This window comes from Cnephaeus nilssonii, assembly GCF_951640355.1.
Source record: "Cnephaeus nilssonii genome assembly, chromosome: 2".
Classification (NCBI taxonomy): domain Eukaryota; kingdom Metazoa; phylum Chordata; class Mammalia; order Chiroptera; family Vespertilionidae; genus Cnephaeus; species Cnephaeus nilssonii.
In genome coordinates, this window is record NC_137073.1 from 34702327 (window position 1) to 34718697 (window position 16371).

At 58.3% G+C, this 16371-nt stretch overlaps 1 protein-coding gene across 5 annotated transcripts in view; it reads right to left on the minus strand.

The window, feature by feature from the left end:
• Positions 1-785: 785 nt before the first annotated feature.
• The window catches only part of CUX1 (cut like homeobox 1), a 353788-nt gene continuing 338202 nt past the window's right edge, over positions 786-16371 (minus strand). For all 5 annotated transcript variants that reach the window (XM_079786418.1, XM_079786417.1, XM_079786416.1 and 2 more), the window contains 9 exons: positions 9027-9154; positions 8337-8403; positions 7525-7637; positions 4896-5012; positions 3659-3742; positions 3091-3147; positions 2615-2695; positions 1873-1937; positions 786-1566 (listed from right to left, as the gene is read on the minus strand). In XM_079786418.1, coding sequence (XP_079642544.1) covers positions 1497-1566; positions 1873-1937; positions 2615-2695; positions 3091-3147; positions 3659-3742; positions 4896-5012; positions 7525-7637; positions 8337-8403; positions 9027-9154 — 782 coding nt within the window. In that variant the 3' untranslated portion in view covers positions 786-1496. The remainder of the gene's footprint in view (positions 1567-1872; positions 1938-2614; positions 2696-3090; positions 3148-3658; positions 3743-4895; positions 5013-7524; positions 7638-8336; positions 8404-9026; positions 9155-16371) is intronic.

A 16371-nucleotide genomic window follows, 5' to 3' on the forward strand; every position in this document is an offset into this window, starting at 1 on the left:
ACATGAGTGGGGCTGGGCTGGGGGCCTGGCATCCCAGAACCTATGGCTCAGAGGTGTCCCTAGGCAAGGCTGGCACTGGGGGGGGGGGGTTGGTGGGCATGGGCTCCACAGTTGCATGGCAAGCAGGACCCCGAGGGAAAGGGACAGGGAGAGACACGAAGTGACACGAGAGCAGGGCTCCAGGGCACACAGAAGGAAGCAGCGGTTCCCCAGGAGCTGATGTCACACATCAACACACGTCACACATTCAACCACAGTCTGATTTTTTTGTTTGTTTTTTGTTAATCCTCACCAGAGGATATTTTTTCCATTGCTTTTTTTAGAGAGAGTGGAAGGGAGGGAGGAAGGAAGGGGGGAGAGAGAGAGAGAGAGAGAGAGAGAGAGAGAGAGAGAGAGAGAGATATCAATTGGTTGCCTCCTGCATGCACCCTGACAGGGGCTAGGGCTTGAACCTGCAACCCAGTTACATGCCCTTGACCGGGAATCGAACCCGAGACTCTTCAGTGTGGGAGCTGACATTCTAATTACTGGACCATACCCACCAACGAGTTGTGTTTTTTTTTTTTGCTTGTTTTTTAAACGAATGGATTTCTCTTTTTGATTGGGTTACTGGTCTGCTCAAGAGAACGCAGACACTGTGGGTTTGGGTTTCAGCAAAGCTCTGAACCCAACCATGGAATTCCTGACAGAAAAAGGGGGAGAGACCTTCTGTGTGTCAGGGGCAGCGCCAGACGCCCACCAGACCCTCATATCCCCAGTCACAGGGCACGGGCACCAGTGTGGCTACAACCATATGTTTATTCAAAGCTGAACACGCAAGTGCAAATTTAACGTAGGAAGATCTGTCAGTGGCCCAAGGTGGCCATGCTAGGATGTTCTGCTTGGCCAAGAAGCACCTGGGCCCCTCAGACCAGTCCTTGGGTCTGAAGAGCCCCTGGCATGGGGTGTGCTCACTGCAGACTCCTCACCTAAAAGCCAGAATACCTTGCTAAATAATAAAGCAAAAATCATGGTGGGTCTGGGGTGGGGTAGAGTGTGACAAAGGTAGGCTGGGGGGATGGACTCAAAGACTCCTGGCCTGTGAGGAAGGGTCCCCTACATCTTGGGAGGTGGTGATGGATCCCAGGGGATCCCAACTGGTTTAACCACGGCCAGACACAGTGGAACGCAGTGCCACAGCATCCCTGCTACCAGGGCTAGAGGTCAAGCTGTGGGCAGGGCCCAGGCCAGATCACCAGCCTGAGATGGGGCTGAGAGACCCATGTGGCTCAGCCTGGCTGGGCCATGGGACTTTCTGGACCTAGGAGGCCTGCAGTGGCTGAGACATTCTTTTAAGGGAGCCCAAGGGGACGTAGGCCCTCTGGTACTGTCGGGTGGAGGGCAAAGGGCAGTTTCCATGGGGGATTTCTAGGGGAGCCTAAGTCATTAGAAGCAGCTGAATAAGCAGGGGTGGGGAACGCAGTCATCGCTGTTGTGAGCGGGGCGGCTCCGAGACATCACTGCCACAAGTCACCGGCCGCTGCCCCGTTGTCATTCTCGTGGAACTTGTGCAGGTGGTCAGCAAACCTGTGGGACACAGAAGCCTTTGCTGTGGGCGTGTAAGGAGAGAAGTGTGTGTGTGTGCGGTGGGGGGGGGGGGGGGGTGACGAGGGGGGTTGAGGGGGAGGCATAGAAATCTCCAGGGTCGTGCACCATGTGATGGGGTGGGGGCTGAGGGCAGCAGGCATGTTGGGGGGCTGTGAGGTGAACCAGAGTGGGGGGCAATGGTGGAAGGCTGGGGGGACAGGGAACAGAGGAGGAGCTCAGTGGTGCTGCGGGGCTCAGTGTGGGGCCATGCGGGGGGGGGGGGGGGGGGGCTCAGGGCGTCCTCACTTCTTGGCGCAGAAGGTGGCACAGTCCCTCTCCACGCTCTCGCTCCACGCCAGCTTGTAGAGAACCTGGCCAGGCAGAGACACCATGAGCTGCCCGTCCTGCCGCACAGGCACGCCTGCATCCACCTCCAGCCCTGGGCAGTGCTCAGCGCCCAGACCCCGGGTTGGTGGGCCTTAGAGATGCTTCTGTGCCCACCTGTTTCCAAGATGGTCAGACAGGCCTGGACATGGAAGGATCACCCTAACATGCTGGGTGTGCCACTGGCAAGGCTAGGACCTGCCGGGCCCTGGGTCAGAGCGGACTTCAGATAGGGGCCATTTGGACTGTGGCCTCGATGGGGGTGGGGTCTGAGGCCGGGCCCTCCACAGGCACACCCCACATTCTCCTCTCCCCGACACAGTGGACATGCAGGCATCATGAGGCCTGTGTGCTGTGCCACTAACAGGATGTCCCTTTGGTGTGCAGCCCACCTGGTTGACCCTTAGTAGAGTTAGTAAGACCCTCTTTCCTGCCTTCCCCAGACTCCCACAGCAGCCCTTCCCTTCATCGAGCCCGTCCAGGACCGGGCCCCGGACGGAGCCGCCAGGCCTCTCCCAGAGGGCCCAGGCTGGGCTGAAGCCCTCGAAGGGGAGAGAAATGGCCACGAGTAGATGGTGGGGCTTGGGGACGGCCTGGGTCCCTTCTGCCCTGGAGGTGAGGGGAGCATGATGAGTGCAGCCCTGACCACCGCCGAGGCACCCACCAGGAAGACCAAGCAATGCAGGAACAGCGTGTAGAAGAAGCCGATGGTGCGCGCCATCTTGTTGGACAGAACCAGCCGCCCCTGAAGAGAAAGCAAAGTGTGGAGTGGGAGTGGGACAGGCCTCACCCACCCCCGCAGGGCTGCCCCGGGCTCCTGCAGGGTAGGCCCCAGGGCAGCAAGGGGAGGGAGGGGCAGGCAGCCGGCTCCTGTTCCACTGTGCAGGCCAGGAATCTGGGCCACAGGAATCCTAAAGAATGGCATCCCCGGCAGCAGGATTCCAGAATCTACCACGAGAAGAGCTGTCCCAGAGGGGGGAGGGGACCCTGTTCTGGGCCACACAGCCACTCTTGGGAGGGCCTGTGGGGGGCCAGGGGGGTCCTGGGGGCTTCTCCAGACTGGATGGCAGGTGATGAGGTGGCCCGGCAGGGTTGGTGTCTCATGGCCCAGAGCAGGTGGGCACCCAGGGGGGGACTCACCATGCTGAGTGTAGCCTTGTCCCAGGGGCTCAGGCTCAGGTACTTCCGCTGCCGCTCCTGAAGTGGGAGGGGTAATGAGAGGCCCCTAAGGACCCCACCGGCCCGGCCAAGCTCGCTGCAGAAAGGGACCCTGCCCCGCTGTTCCTGCAGAGTGCCAGGGGCCGCCCTGGTGCCCAGTCCTATTCTGTGATGCCCCAGGCTCCTCCCAGGGATAGCTGCCTCCTGCTCTCTGTGGTGGCCCATTCTGTGGCCTGGGAGGTGGGGGAGGGAGTTACACAGATGGGGGGGTACTACAGGTCACCTGACACTGGGAGCTCTTTGCCTGTCTGCCCCCCACCCCAAGTGTACACATGGAGTTAATCCATTCACTGTCACACTCTCACAGAGCCATCAGGCAGGTGTTCTGGGTGCTGTGGGCCCACCCAGGGTGGACCCTGGGCCTCCATGGCACCAAAGTGGGCGTGCAGGGGGCCCTGGTGGTCTGGTGGAGTGGGGAGTAAGGGAGGGCTGAGGCCAGGGGAGGGGGTGGGTTTTCCAGACGTCCCTGCCCTGAGGCCAGGCCACACACCCGCTTGCTGAAGGAGGAGAAGGGGTCCAGGCGCTCCTCGTACTGGGACGAGTACCGCAGCTCCGTGTCGTCGCTGCCACCGCCCTGTGCGGGGAGAAAGGAGACCCAGTCATGGGGGCCCAACAGGAAGGCCTGGGCTGAGGGAAGGCTGGCAGGATCACAGCGAAGGGGGGAAGGGGGCCCACAGTGACGGTGAGAATGTGGCTGGTGCCACGTGTCCAGGGGCGCTGCCCAGGGTCGGAGGTCTCCCAGGAGGTCAGGGCCTCTGTGCCTCAGGGCAGGTATGGGGAACGAAGGCCCAGACAAGGGCTGGAATGTATAAGACAGACAGGGCTGGGCCCCATGCAAGGAGGTGGATTTAGAAGGTGTTCGTTGGGAGTGTGTGGGGTGGCTGTGGGAGCAGGCAGAGAAACGCCAGCCAGCCACCAGGTGTGTGTTCCTGGCTTGCACAGAGTCTGGGCGCCCTCTGGTGGCCCAAGAACAGCTCCAATGGTGGGATGGGTGGCTAGTGGCTGAGGGTCGTGCCTCAGGGAGGCCCCCATCAGAAGTGTCACTGCCCATTCTGTTTCTCCGCAGTCACAGAAGGGTTTCCTCGCATGAGGTGGTCCCCTGTGAAGCCTGAGGGTTGAGAGAAGCCAGCAGCCCTCCTGGGCCCAGAACCAAGTGAGTAGGTTTCCACTCTGTTCTCTCTCTTTTTGTTAATCCTCACGGAGGGTATTTTTTCCATTGATTTTTAGAGTGGAAGGACGGGAAGAGAGGGGACAGAGAAAGAATGAGAGAGAGACACACGCACATTGATTGGATGCCTCCTGCAGACATACCAACCAGGCTGGGCATAGAACCTGCAGCCCAGGTATGTTCCCTTGGCCAGAACCTTTGGTGCCGGGCTGACACTGTGACCACTTAGAACACTTGCCAGGGCCCGCTCTGTTCTCTTGATTGTTTTTGGGGGGATGTTGGACCAAATTCTGGTATGGTTTTAAACAAATGTAAGTTTGTGTTCCCTGCCTCTTGCTGTACCTCACCACCTCCTGGATGGATCTGATGCATGAGCCTCCACTAGGGCCCTGTGGGGGGGGCTCTCCCCAGGTTAGGGAGGACAGCTGGCAGGCAGAGGGGGCCAGATAGCCCAGTGCTGCCCAGCAGGTCACTGCCCCCGCCCCTCCTGCCTCGGAGTGTCCGCACTACCTCTCTCCTGCCCGGTACACCTGGGGTAGAAACGGGGGAGGGCACTTACCCGGCCAGAGTAGTTCTGCAGGAACTTGATTTTCTCGAAGAGCTTGATGTTGTCGGCGCGCAGGCTGTCCAGCTCGCTCTGCAGGGCTTGGATGGTGTGCTGGGCCATGCGGTGCTCCTGTGGGCAGGCAGTGGTGGGTGGGCAGCAGGGCCAGCGGGGCAGGGGTGGGGGAGAGGCCTCCATGCTGGCAAGGCTACTGCTCCGCGACCCGCACCCTCTTTGACCTACTAAGACCCTTCTCCGGCTCTGGGAAGTGTCCCTTTTCCCCCTGTGACCTCGCCTCGGGCAGAAGTCACAGTTCTTGGGTCAGGTTTCATCATGTTTTATTTGTTTATGGTATTATCAGCCTTTAAAAATCATTATCGAGACATAATTCATATAACATAAACATCACCATTTTAAAGTTTGCAATTCAGTTTTTAAAAATTTTTTCACAATTCTATCCCCACTAATTCCAGAGCATCTTATCACCCCAATAACCTGTCTGTAGTCACTCCCCATTCCCTTTTCCCCTATCCCCCTGACAACCACTAATCTACTTTCTGTCTCAATGGATTTGCCTATTCTGGACATTTCATGTAAATGGAATCCATGTGATTTTAATGTCTGCTAATCTAGGGGCAAGGTGAAATGGGACCTCATTTTTCAATTTTATTCAAATCCTTAAGTAGGTGTTTTCTTCACATTGTTAACAATTCAAACAGCACTAAAAAGGACATGGTGGTAACCACAGAATTACCAAATGATCCAGCAATTCCACTTCTGGGGTGACACCCCAAAGAACTGAAAGCAGAGACTCGGAGCTATCTGCACACCCACATTCCTAGCAGCATTATTCACAGTAGCCAAAGATGGGTAACCCAAGTGTTCATCAACAGATGAATGGATAAACAAATGTGGCCTATCCATACAACGGAATATGATCCAGCCATAAAAAAGAAGAAAATTCTGGCACATGCTACAACACGGAAGAAGCTTGAGGACATTATACTAAGTGAAATAAGCCAGTCACAAAGAACAAACACTGGATGATCCTGCTCACATGAGGTACTTAGAATAGTCATTCACAGAAACAGAGAGTAGAATGGGGCTTGGTGGGGTGGGGGGAGATGGGGAGTTAGTGTTTAATGGGTATAGAGTTTCAGTTTGGGAAGATGAAGAGTCCTAGAGATGGATGGTGGTGAGTGTATTTAATGCCACTGAACTGTACAGTTAAAAATGGTTAAGATGGTAAATTTTATGTTGTGTGTGTTTTGCCATAAGTTTTAAAAAGTACATGATAAAAAGTCTAGATTTTCAAAGCAAAAGGTAGAATACTTAACACTTACTTTTTCTCTCCCATGTAATTTATTCTGAAGGCCTTCTTTTGAGGGCTGCATAGCATTCCACAGTGTGGCTGTCCCAGTCCCTGGCGGGCATGTGGGTGTTCCCAGAGGGGAGCCTCCCTAACATCCCTCCTTTGAAGCCTCATGAGCCTGGATCACAGAGGGTCCCATTGGATCTGGCCCACTCTTGTCACTGGACCAGACTGGGCCTGGCCCGCAGGGGGTGCTCAGTGAATGTCTGCCTTCCCTGGTCTGCGCCTGGAAACCCATGGGGGACTGTGTGTTTGGAGAGGAAGAGTCCAGACATTCCATCATCAGCTCAAGCTGTGGCCCTCTGAAAAGGATGGAAACCTCCTGGCTCCTCTTCCTCGGAGAGCGATCAGGGGGGGCTTGGCTCTATGGGATTGGGGGTGGGGTCTGCAGAGTCCCCAGAGCCAGATGGTGCCACTCTGGGTGCTCCCCTGGCCTGTCACTGGGTCCTCTGCGCTCTGGATGCAGTATCTGCTCGCTCTGTGGGGACATCCTGGAGGCTTTAAAAGAAACAGCGTGCTCCTGCTTCCTTTACTCGTCCTCACTCTCTCGGGTCCGGCTCCCTGCTCTTCCAAGACCACAGCCCTCCTGCTGGCGCTACCGTCACCATCCAGGTATCAACAGTGCCCACGTGGAGGCACCTCACGTCAAAGGCCCAGACGCACCTGGACCAGTCGCCTTCCTCCTGGTGCTCCTCCAGGAAGGCCCCAGCCAGGTGCTTACAGCCAGTCGGCTCTCTCACCTCACAGAGCACCGTGACATCCCTGGACCGAGCATCTCTATCGACCTCAAAGACCCTCCTCCCTCCTGCCTGCCCCTGCTTCTCCAAGTCTCCCACCTGGCTTACATGTTTCCTCCTGGATGACGGTGACCACTCCCAGCCTTCTGTCCTGAATTAGCTGCCCAAGTGACCCTTCTTGCCCTCCAGCCTGGCAGTGCTGCTCCCCTGCTGAAATCCTTTGCTGGTCCCCGACCTGGCTGTGGGCACTCGCCTGGCAACGCTGTGTTCTTTCGGTAGCCCTGGAGTGACCTGCACTCCCTCTGGCGTTTGTCCCCGTGTCTCTGCTCACGTAATCTCCTCTCCCCTGGGTGTCTGATTCCTCTTTCAAAGCTCAGCATGGCACGGCCTCTAGGAAGCCCTCCTTGACTGCACAGAGCAAATCTAATCCCTCTGCAATTTCGGGTCTGTGACACATCTCTCTCCCCCAAGCCTGAGTGTCCCCCACTGTGTCCTCAGGTCCAAGGAGTGTAGGGGAGGGACGCATGTGACTCACAGCCTCCAGCTCCTGGTTCCGGGTCCGGAAACGCTCCCTCTGGCTGGAGATGATGGACAGCAGTGAGTCTACCTGGCCCTCGGGGAGGGTGCTGCTGGCTGGTGCCATGGGTCCTAGGAAGCAGGGGAGAGTGGCTTGGGGTGGAAGGAGTCAGAGCCTCGCAGTGGGCCCTCAGGTTGGGTGGTCTCAGCCCCGAGGGAGCTCTGGCCAAGTGCCATGGGTGGAAGGCACTGGGTGACGAGAGGTCGGGGAAGGGTGGCCTGGGGAAGGGGGAGGGGTATGACAGGAGAATAGGGGCCCTGGGCGGGGAGGCCCTGCCACAGTCTGAAGGCCAGGCCCCACCCCATTACTCTGTACTTGGATCTAAGACCCCTGCATCTGTCAGACTCCAGCTCCAGGGGAAGCGAAGGACCACTGATCTCGCTGGAAGCCACGAGTATCCCCGCCCAGGTTCTGGCCTCCACCCTGGAGGAGGCCACCTCTCCATCGGCGCCGGGAGCTCTCTGGCTGCATTTCCATGCCCAGGCCTCCCCGGGGAGCTGACCACCACCCATCAGCCCTCTACGGGCCACGGGCAGGGCCACAGGGGTCAAGACCTCAGGGGGCATTACAGACTAAGGCTTACAAGGGCAAGTAGGGAGCTCGCCCCTCCTTAATGTTGCTGCTGCATTGCTGGGATGGGGGCCCTGACTTCCTTTGGGGGAGGGGGCGTGCTCTTTGGAACCAGGGCTCTGGCTGCATCACCTCTTCTCCCTTCCCTGCTCCCCACTGGCCGATGGCTGCCCTGGGGGGTCAGGTCGGCCCCTCCTCACCATAGAACAGGGCGGTGGCCTCCTTGATGGGCTCTGGGATCTTCTCCAGGCCGTGCTCGGCTGCACCCTGCAGGTGAGAGGAGAGGCGGGAGGCACCTTCACATGCGGCATTGAACACAGTCTTTCAGGTGTCAAGCAAATGGGGGGCAAGGAGCAGTTGGGGTGGACTGGCGGCAGGGCAGGTACACAGTGGCCACAGGAGGGTCTGGAGAGGCCACCTCTCATGGCCAGGAAAAAGAAGGCAGGGCCCACCGAGGTTACCCCAGAAGCTGGAGCAGGGCAGGGCTCTAACCTGGCCACTCAGCCCTGATGGCCAACAGCGGCTGGCGTCCCTGGTCCTGCCAGCCAGGCTGCTGTGTGCCCTGGGTCAGCCCGGCTTCTCCTGAGCCCCATTTCTTCATTTATAAAATGAGGGGGGTCATGTGATGACCTCCAAGGGCCCTTGGGCTCCAGCCTCCCATGATCTTTGGGCCTCAGGTCCTCTGGTTGTGAGATGGGTGGGTAAATCCTGGCCTTGCTCCTGCCCAGAGCTCCCAGGGCAGGGGTCCACGCCAGTGCCTGAGGGTGCTTGTGCCAGGTGGAGGAGGCCTGCCTCTGTCCGAATTGGGCCTCCAGGTGAAGTGAGCAGGCCCAACCCAGAGAGGGAGCCCTTAGTGGGTGGTGAGGGGGGAGGGAGTAGAGGGGGCTCACCTCGGCATCTGGCCGCTGGATGGACTGGATGGTGCTGAGATCCTGCTCCAGGCGGGCAATCAGCTCCCTCTGCTCAGTCACCATGGCCATGGCCTCGGTGACGTGGACCTGCAGCTCTGCACAGCGCCCTGTAGCCAAAGGAAGACACGGCCATCAGAGGGAGCCTGGTGGGACCCAGGGTGCCTGTCCCCTCCCTGCCTCTCCAGCCACCAGTCCGTAAGCAGGACTTCCTGGGGGCCACAGCGGAGTGCTGGCTGCTCCCTCCCCACCTTCTTCTGCCTAAAGGACTGCCATCGGAGCAGCCAGCAGGGGCAGGGGCACTCCTGGCCCCAACAACTCTCCGTGCTCATGAAGCCCCCGTGTCAGGGAAGGAGTCCAGGTCCAGGACTTAGGAAACACGGTCCGCCCTGGCTCTGCCATGACCAGCTGGGTGAGCCTGGCCACCCCCTGCTCTGTCAAGCAGGGCAAGGAGGCTGAACACAAGGAGCCCCAAGTTTCTTCCAGGGCTGCTGCCCTGGGTCAGTGACCAGAAGAGGCCTCGGGGGTAGCAGTGGTGGAGAAAGGTACTGAGGTGCAGTGTGGGGTGGGCAGGCCTCCTTCAGACCAAGTAAGGGCTGGGGGAGTGAGGGGCTCCAACTCTGGAGCTGACACCCGTAGCCCCTCACCCAACAGACTCCAGCACAGTGGTGGGGATGGGGGGACCCAGGAATCCCCCGTCCCTTTCTTCTCCATCCAAGTGTACAGTGTCTTTCCCAACAGGCGAATCCACGTCCCTGCCCTTTTGGAAGGTGGGAAATGTAGGGGTGTTCTCCCAGCCCAGGCCCCGTGGGAAACTTCTGCAGCCTCTGGCAGGGCGGACAGCGGTGGCTTGGCAGCCAGGCAGACCCAAGTTTGAGTTCTGGCCCTATTTCTGGCTGGCTGTGTGACTCTGGGCAGCTGAACCACCTGGTCTGGGCCTCATCTGTAAAATGGAGACAACAAACCTCCCCAGAGAGGGAGGCTCAAGCCCTGAGGCACACAGTGCTGTCCTTTGGAGGGACTGCATGGCCACTAGGGGGCACTGTGGTCTCAGAAATGCCCAAAGGCCCCAGGCTTTGCAATACCAGCAGGGCCCCTGTGCCTTCCAGGTGATTCCTTTACTGTGAGTCCTGCTTCACCCCCACCTGCTCCATCTCCTAGGTGACTGCAGTATGCCAAACCCTTCACACACCTCACCCCCGTCCAGTCAGCCAGAACAGATGAACAGAGGCTTCCCAGCCTGAGGCCAGCCCCAGGGTGTCCACCCGGGCTATGTCTAAGCCCTTCCCCACAAGGGGGAAGGCCCAAATGGTTCAGATCCTGAATAGACTTCTTCCCTTAGACATCACTGATACCTCTTTGTACCTGGCAGGTAAGTGGTGGTGGCGGAAGTGAGGGTCCAAGGTGGGGCTGGGGGAAGGGATTGAACCCGAGGGCAGGGCCAAGTTAAAGAGGGAGGCCTGTGGGTGCAGGGTTGGGATCCTGTAGGTCCTGGATGGCCTACGAGAGCTTTAAGCAGACCCCATGGGCAAGAGGCCCAGAGAGACCCCCGATGCCATGACCCGCTGGCCTGGAGGTGGGGTCCTGTGGTCTCAGACCTGCAGGATGGGACTGAAGAGCAGCGTCACCTTGCTGCACCACATGCTTAGGAGGGGAGGTGGACAGAAGTCATGGTGAGATGGGGGAGAGGAGCTTGAGAGGAAACGCTCTGGCCACGGGGCATCCGTAGGGACAGCCACATCAGGAGCACATCCAAAAATGGTGTTGCGACTGACCGTGGGGGTGGGCAGACAGACCCCAGCACGCATGAAGGTGAGGAGCATCCCATTTTCAGGGATGAGGGCCCGGGGGACAGAGGAGACAGGGCAGAGGTGGGGGAACCTGTGGAGCGGCGGACTGCTGCCCAGCAGAGCGAGCCCGTGTCCCCGGGGGTGTGCACGCAGCAGGGTGCAGAGGGAGGCATGACATGAGGGCTGGAGAAAATGCCAGTGAGATGGTTCCGTGGACTGCATGTTTTGTCTGTCAGCAGCCTGTGGCCATCCAGCCTGGTCTCAGCCAGGACCCGGGGGGAGGAGCGACTTGCAGCTTCTGGAGCCATCTGTGTGCACGGGGGAGATGTGGGGTCCCTAGGCGGGTGTTCCTGTGTATTTGTGTCTGTGCCTGCTGCTAAGGGGTTGGGCACACAGGTCCCTGCCCGAGCACACACGTGACACTGTGAATATGTGAGGGCCCTGACAGCAACCCTTCATCCCAGCAGCCCCGGCCTGCGGCGCCGGGCGCTTTGTTAAACCGGCCTGGACAGCCGGCCACTGCTGCTGTTGCTGCTGCGAACGCACCCAGACACTGGGTTGGCCGCTAAGTTGATCTCTGGGGGTGCAAGGCTGAGTGAGGAGGTGGCTGTGCGTGGAACTGAGGGCTGGCTGCGTGCTCACAGCAGACATGGAGGATGGCTGCCCGGGAGCCCCAGGGAAGAGGCTGGGCAAGGCTGGGCAGCGCAGGTGATGGGATCAGACCGAATGAAGGCCCTAAGCAGGGGCACAGACCTGAGGCTGCAGTGGCAGGACCTGGACATTGTCTGGGAGCCCCTGGATGGGCCTGTCATTCTGCACTGGAGGGATGATAAGGCCAGGAGACTGACCACGTGGGTATCCCTGAAGGAGGGGCGTGCCTCCTCCAGGCCTGGAACTGGCCCCGACACGGGGAACGGGTGAGCAGCAGCGTGGTTTGGCTCTACTGCCCATGATGTGCTGGTGAACAGCTAAGGGGACCTCTGTGTGGGAAGCTGGACCCCTGGGCCTGCGGAGGGAGATGCGGGCTGGCGAGAGCTCAGGGCCCAGGGCTGGCTGAGCCCCCAGCGGCAGCCGTGGGAGCCCAGAGAGCACTGCGGTGAGAATGGCCAGGGCCTCCCGGGACGCTGACATTTTCAGAGGTGTCCTGGGAAAGACCCGGAGAAGAGGAAGCAGGAGGCAGATGGACATCAAGAGAAAGCGTGTTAAGGCACCAAGCTGAACAGGGGGCATCAGCAGGTAAGGAGGGATCACTGGTGTCGCAAGAAAGGCTGCGGGGGTGAGGGCTGGAGCGAGCCGCTGGGAGAGCTTGGTCACATAGTAGGGCAGCGGGGAGCAGCAGGGTGTGGCGGAGGGACCTGGGCACCATCTGGACAGATGCCAGATGGGGCAGCACGGTGGGCAGACACTGCGTGAGGGGATGTGCTCGAGAGAGGGTATTCAGGAGAATGGAGCATGCAAAACGGAGTGTCTGCAGCTGGGGGAGGTGCCTGCATCTAGGAGAGGGGCGACAGACAGATGAGTGTGCGGGGAGCGGGAGGGAGGGTGGGGAGAACTCCTTGCCTCTGCAAGGTGGCGGAAGCCCCCGTGAGATGGGCCCAAGGCAGCCTCCTACCCTCATGAAAGTTCATAAAACCACACCTTTCTGGGGGATCTGAGAAGGCTTCCTAGAGCAGCGGTCGCCAACCTTTCGGACCTCGCGGACCACCAGAGGGGAGAAGCAGCAAAGCAAGGCCAAGGTCAAAACTTAAGGAGGCTGGAGTATGATTTAAGGTCAAGAATGACTTCTGACTGCACACTGATTAAATGCAGAACCTTATCACAACTGGAGGGGGATGGCAAGGCCTGGGATGCTGTGTCTACCACTGACTTTGCAGGGGGTGTGGGGGACTCTGTGTTATTCAGTCAGCCACCTGCAAGCCAGGTAGGCGCTCTGGGGCTGCTAAAGGCACAAGTCTCTCTGCGTGGGGAGCTCTGAGGGGAGCCGAGCAGCTCACACATCCACCCTCTCGCCGCCTCTGCACCTGTCTGTCCCCAGGTGGCCGGAGATGAGCGCCGAGCACTCCCTGTGCGCAGGTGCCAGCCCCTCACTCCTGGGCAAGGGCTCCCATCCCCGGCCAGTGCCCTCCCTCTCCTGCAGCACCAGCTCTTGCTTCTCCTTTCCACAACTACAGAGCATGTTCCCCATCTGATTCTCTCTCTCCTCTCCCCCCAACTCTCTCTCTCCTCTTGACTTCACTGCCCCCTCCAGCTAGAAGTCTTCTATTCCAAGTGTTCACGTTCCTAAACCTTTCCCAGCAGACTCAGATACTATGCCAACTGTCCTTACCAAGGTCACACATCTCTGTGTGCTCAGCCCTCGTCTTACTGACCCACCGGCACCTGGTTCCCAGGTCACCGTACCCTCCCGGGCCTCCTGTCCTGCTGGCCGCTCCTCCTCAGTCTCCTTGGCTAGTGCTCCCCCTCGCTAGGCTGAGAACATGCTGCACCTGGCACCGCCCCTACACACCTTCCGCTTTCCGCGCGTTCACTCTGGCCGCCTGGAGTCCATTGGTAGTAAGCTGATGATGCCCGATGAACCAGGACATCTCCAGGACACCCCTTTGCGGGGCGCATTCTCTACTTAGATGTGCAACTCAGACTTAACGGGTACAGACTGGCCCTGGCATTGGGATGCACACGTGCCAGCACGCAGCCCCAGGGTGACCCCGCACCTTGCTAATGTGTGCACACTTGGTGGAGGGGGGACACTTTCTCCCCAGCTGGGACCCCTGCACCCCAGCACGGCTGCAGATGCTCTCGGCGACACCCGAGTCCTTCTAGATGTCGGGTGGAAAGAACAGCCTCACCGAGAGCTGGCTCACCTCCAGACTGGCTTTGAGTTTACCAACGCGGCCGCCCCTCCCGCCCGGCGCGCCTTCCCCAGCACAGCGCTTGCTGTCCCTCTGCCACTGTTGCCTCTGTGCACGTGCCGCCCCTCCAGGTGGTGTACTGTCCTGGCCTGCTTACCAGACGTGCCTCCTGCCGTTTCAAGGCCGCTCCTGTGAACTCTGCCCTTTCCCAAGTTGCCACTCAGATGCCCCTCAGTACCAATGACAAGACCAGCCTAGGCTGTGGTTCAGCACCTGGTCCGTCTCCCCTTTGGGCTGTGAGCGACTTGAGGCCACTGGACACCTGGCTTGGAGCACATCGCTGGCACAGAGCAGTCCTCGGCGACTATCAATCAGCTCAATGTATCAGAGAAGGAACTCTGCCACGCTAGAGCTCAGCACCAGCGATGTTTGGGGCCAGGCCATTGTTTGTGGGCGTGGGAGGACTGTTCTATGCATCGTAGGATGTTTATCAGCATGTTTGGCATCCTCTAGAGCAGCAATTTTCAACCTTTTAAAAATCTCACGGCACACATAAACTACTAAAATTCTGTGGCACACCAAAAAAATATGTTTTTTTTTGCCAATCTGACAGAAAAAAATAGGTACAATTTTGATTCAGTCACACAGGATGGCTATTGTCGTGTTGGCTGTTGTCATTTTTTTAAAAAAATTGACAATCTAAGGGAAAAGTGGTCAGTGCCCCTGACATTTTAAAAATTCTTGCAGTACACCGGTTGAAAATCACGGCTGTAGTGCCCAGAAGCATCCCCACCCCCTGGTGACAGCCCCACACGTCTCCAGGCATTGCCTAGTGTCCCAGGGATACAGGCACCTTCAGTTGGGAACCAGGGCCCCAGAGGATCTAGTCTCCTCACACATGGGAGGCTTCTGGGTTTGGTTGTAACTGGATGGGGATCAGCTTTGACAGATGCTTAAGTCAGTTGGGTCTCTAAGAGGGAGCCGCCTCTGTGGAGGGCGCAGCCCCCTCTCCACAAGAGTGGGGAGCAGGGAGGGTCCTCCTTCCTGTTTGTGACTGAGTCCAGTGGTGACAGCCTCTGACATTCAAGGACACCGAGACTTGGGTTTTCATCAGGGGCTGGAGAGCTGCTGGGTGTGGAGGACTCTGCTGCCCCACCTGGTGCCGATGGGTACATCACAGGCATCACCACCGGCGAGCTGAGGCTAGCAGCTGCGGGTGCTCTGGCTAACCTTCGGAGAGCCCGGCCCCGAGCAGGGGCCCCTCCTGCTCTGGCCCAAGGAAGAAACAACTTTGACTGCAGGCAGCTGCTCCAGCAACCAAATGTGCCGTATTTGATGCCCCGTCTATCACCCTGGTCGACAGCCACGAACATGCACTGGGTGCCCGCCATGGGCCCAGGCGCCATGCTGAGCAGTGTGCAGGTATTATCACTCAGTCGTCTCAGCAGCCCTGGGAGTCTGGCATTACTATATTCCCTTGCCAGAGATGGAAAGAGAAGCTCAAGGAAGTTAAATTCATTCATTCTTTCAGAAAATATTTCCCGAGCTTGATCTAAGACTTGCCCGATGTCACACCAGCTGGTAAGAGAAGATGCTGGGTCTCCAGCTCCAACGCAGTGCCCCCTGACCACAAGGAATGGCCCGATGCCCCCCTGCACAATGAGTGGGGTCCTCAAATCTAACTCCCTGAAGCACCCCCCACCGCGCCCCGAACAGAGCAGCTCTGCTTTACCTGTCCACAAACCATTTTGCTTGGGGGGAAAAAAAAAAGGTGCGTTCTACCGACATTCGGAGAACCCAAGCTTCTTGGAAGAGGCAGGAACTTATGAATGTCTACCCAAACTGGGCTTGGGCTGTATCTCCCACTTCCATTACGCTGGGTGGGCCCGACTCCCATCAAGAACCTGAAGACCAGCCCCACCGCGCCCCACCGCCACAATCAGGTCTCACCACCCTACAGGAACCAGTGCTGTGCCGATGCGGGAGCAGTGACCCCCGAGCCGCCATGCAAGAGCCACGGAGGAAGAAGCAACCAGGTCCCAAGACGGCCACTTGGAGGCCCCGTTTTTAAAACCCTCACCGTTTTTAACTGATTTTAAAGAAGGGAGGGAGAGAGAAACATCGATGTGAGAAACATTGATTGGTTGCCTGGGGTAAGTGCCCTGACCAGGAATTGAACCTGCAGCCTCCTGGTGCAGGGGACAATGCTCTAAACAACGGAGCCAACGGGCCGGGGCTAGAGGCCCTTTTAAGCACAGCAGACAGGATCATGGCAGACGACTCCCTCCCTCCCTCCAATAATTATATCATCTTGTTGCCATTCCCTGTACATCTGCAATTGTGTTTCCTCAGGGCATCAAATAAGGCACATTATTTCATTCAGACCCACTTAACTACAGGGCAAGGAGAAAGGCCACACACAGGGAGGCTAAGCGCTCTGCCTGGGGCGGGGGCATCGCCCACTGGCAGCCACAACATGAAATCTTGCTTCCTCTGCTGCCTCTGGGACTGGCAGTTTACACAGGCAGTCAGGCCTGCAAAGCCATGTGCAGCTGCCCTTTTGCTTAATTAAATCTCACTTTAAAAGCACTTGGGGAGATTTTAGGGGTAAAAGGACTTCGTGCTGTTTTTTGTTTTTTTGTTTTTTAACATTTTACATTTTAATTTAGCTAGGGCAGTGGTCGGCAA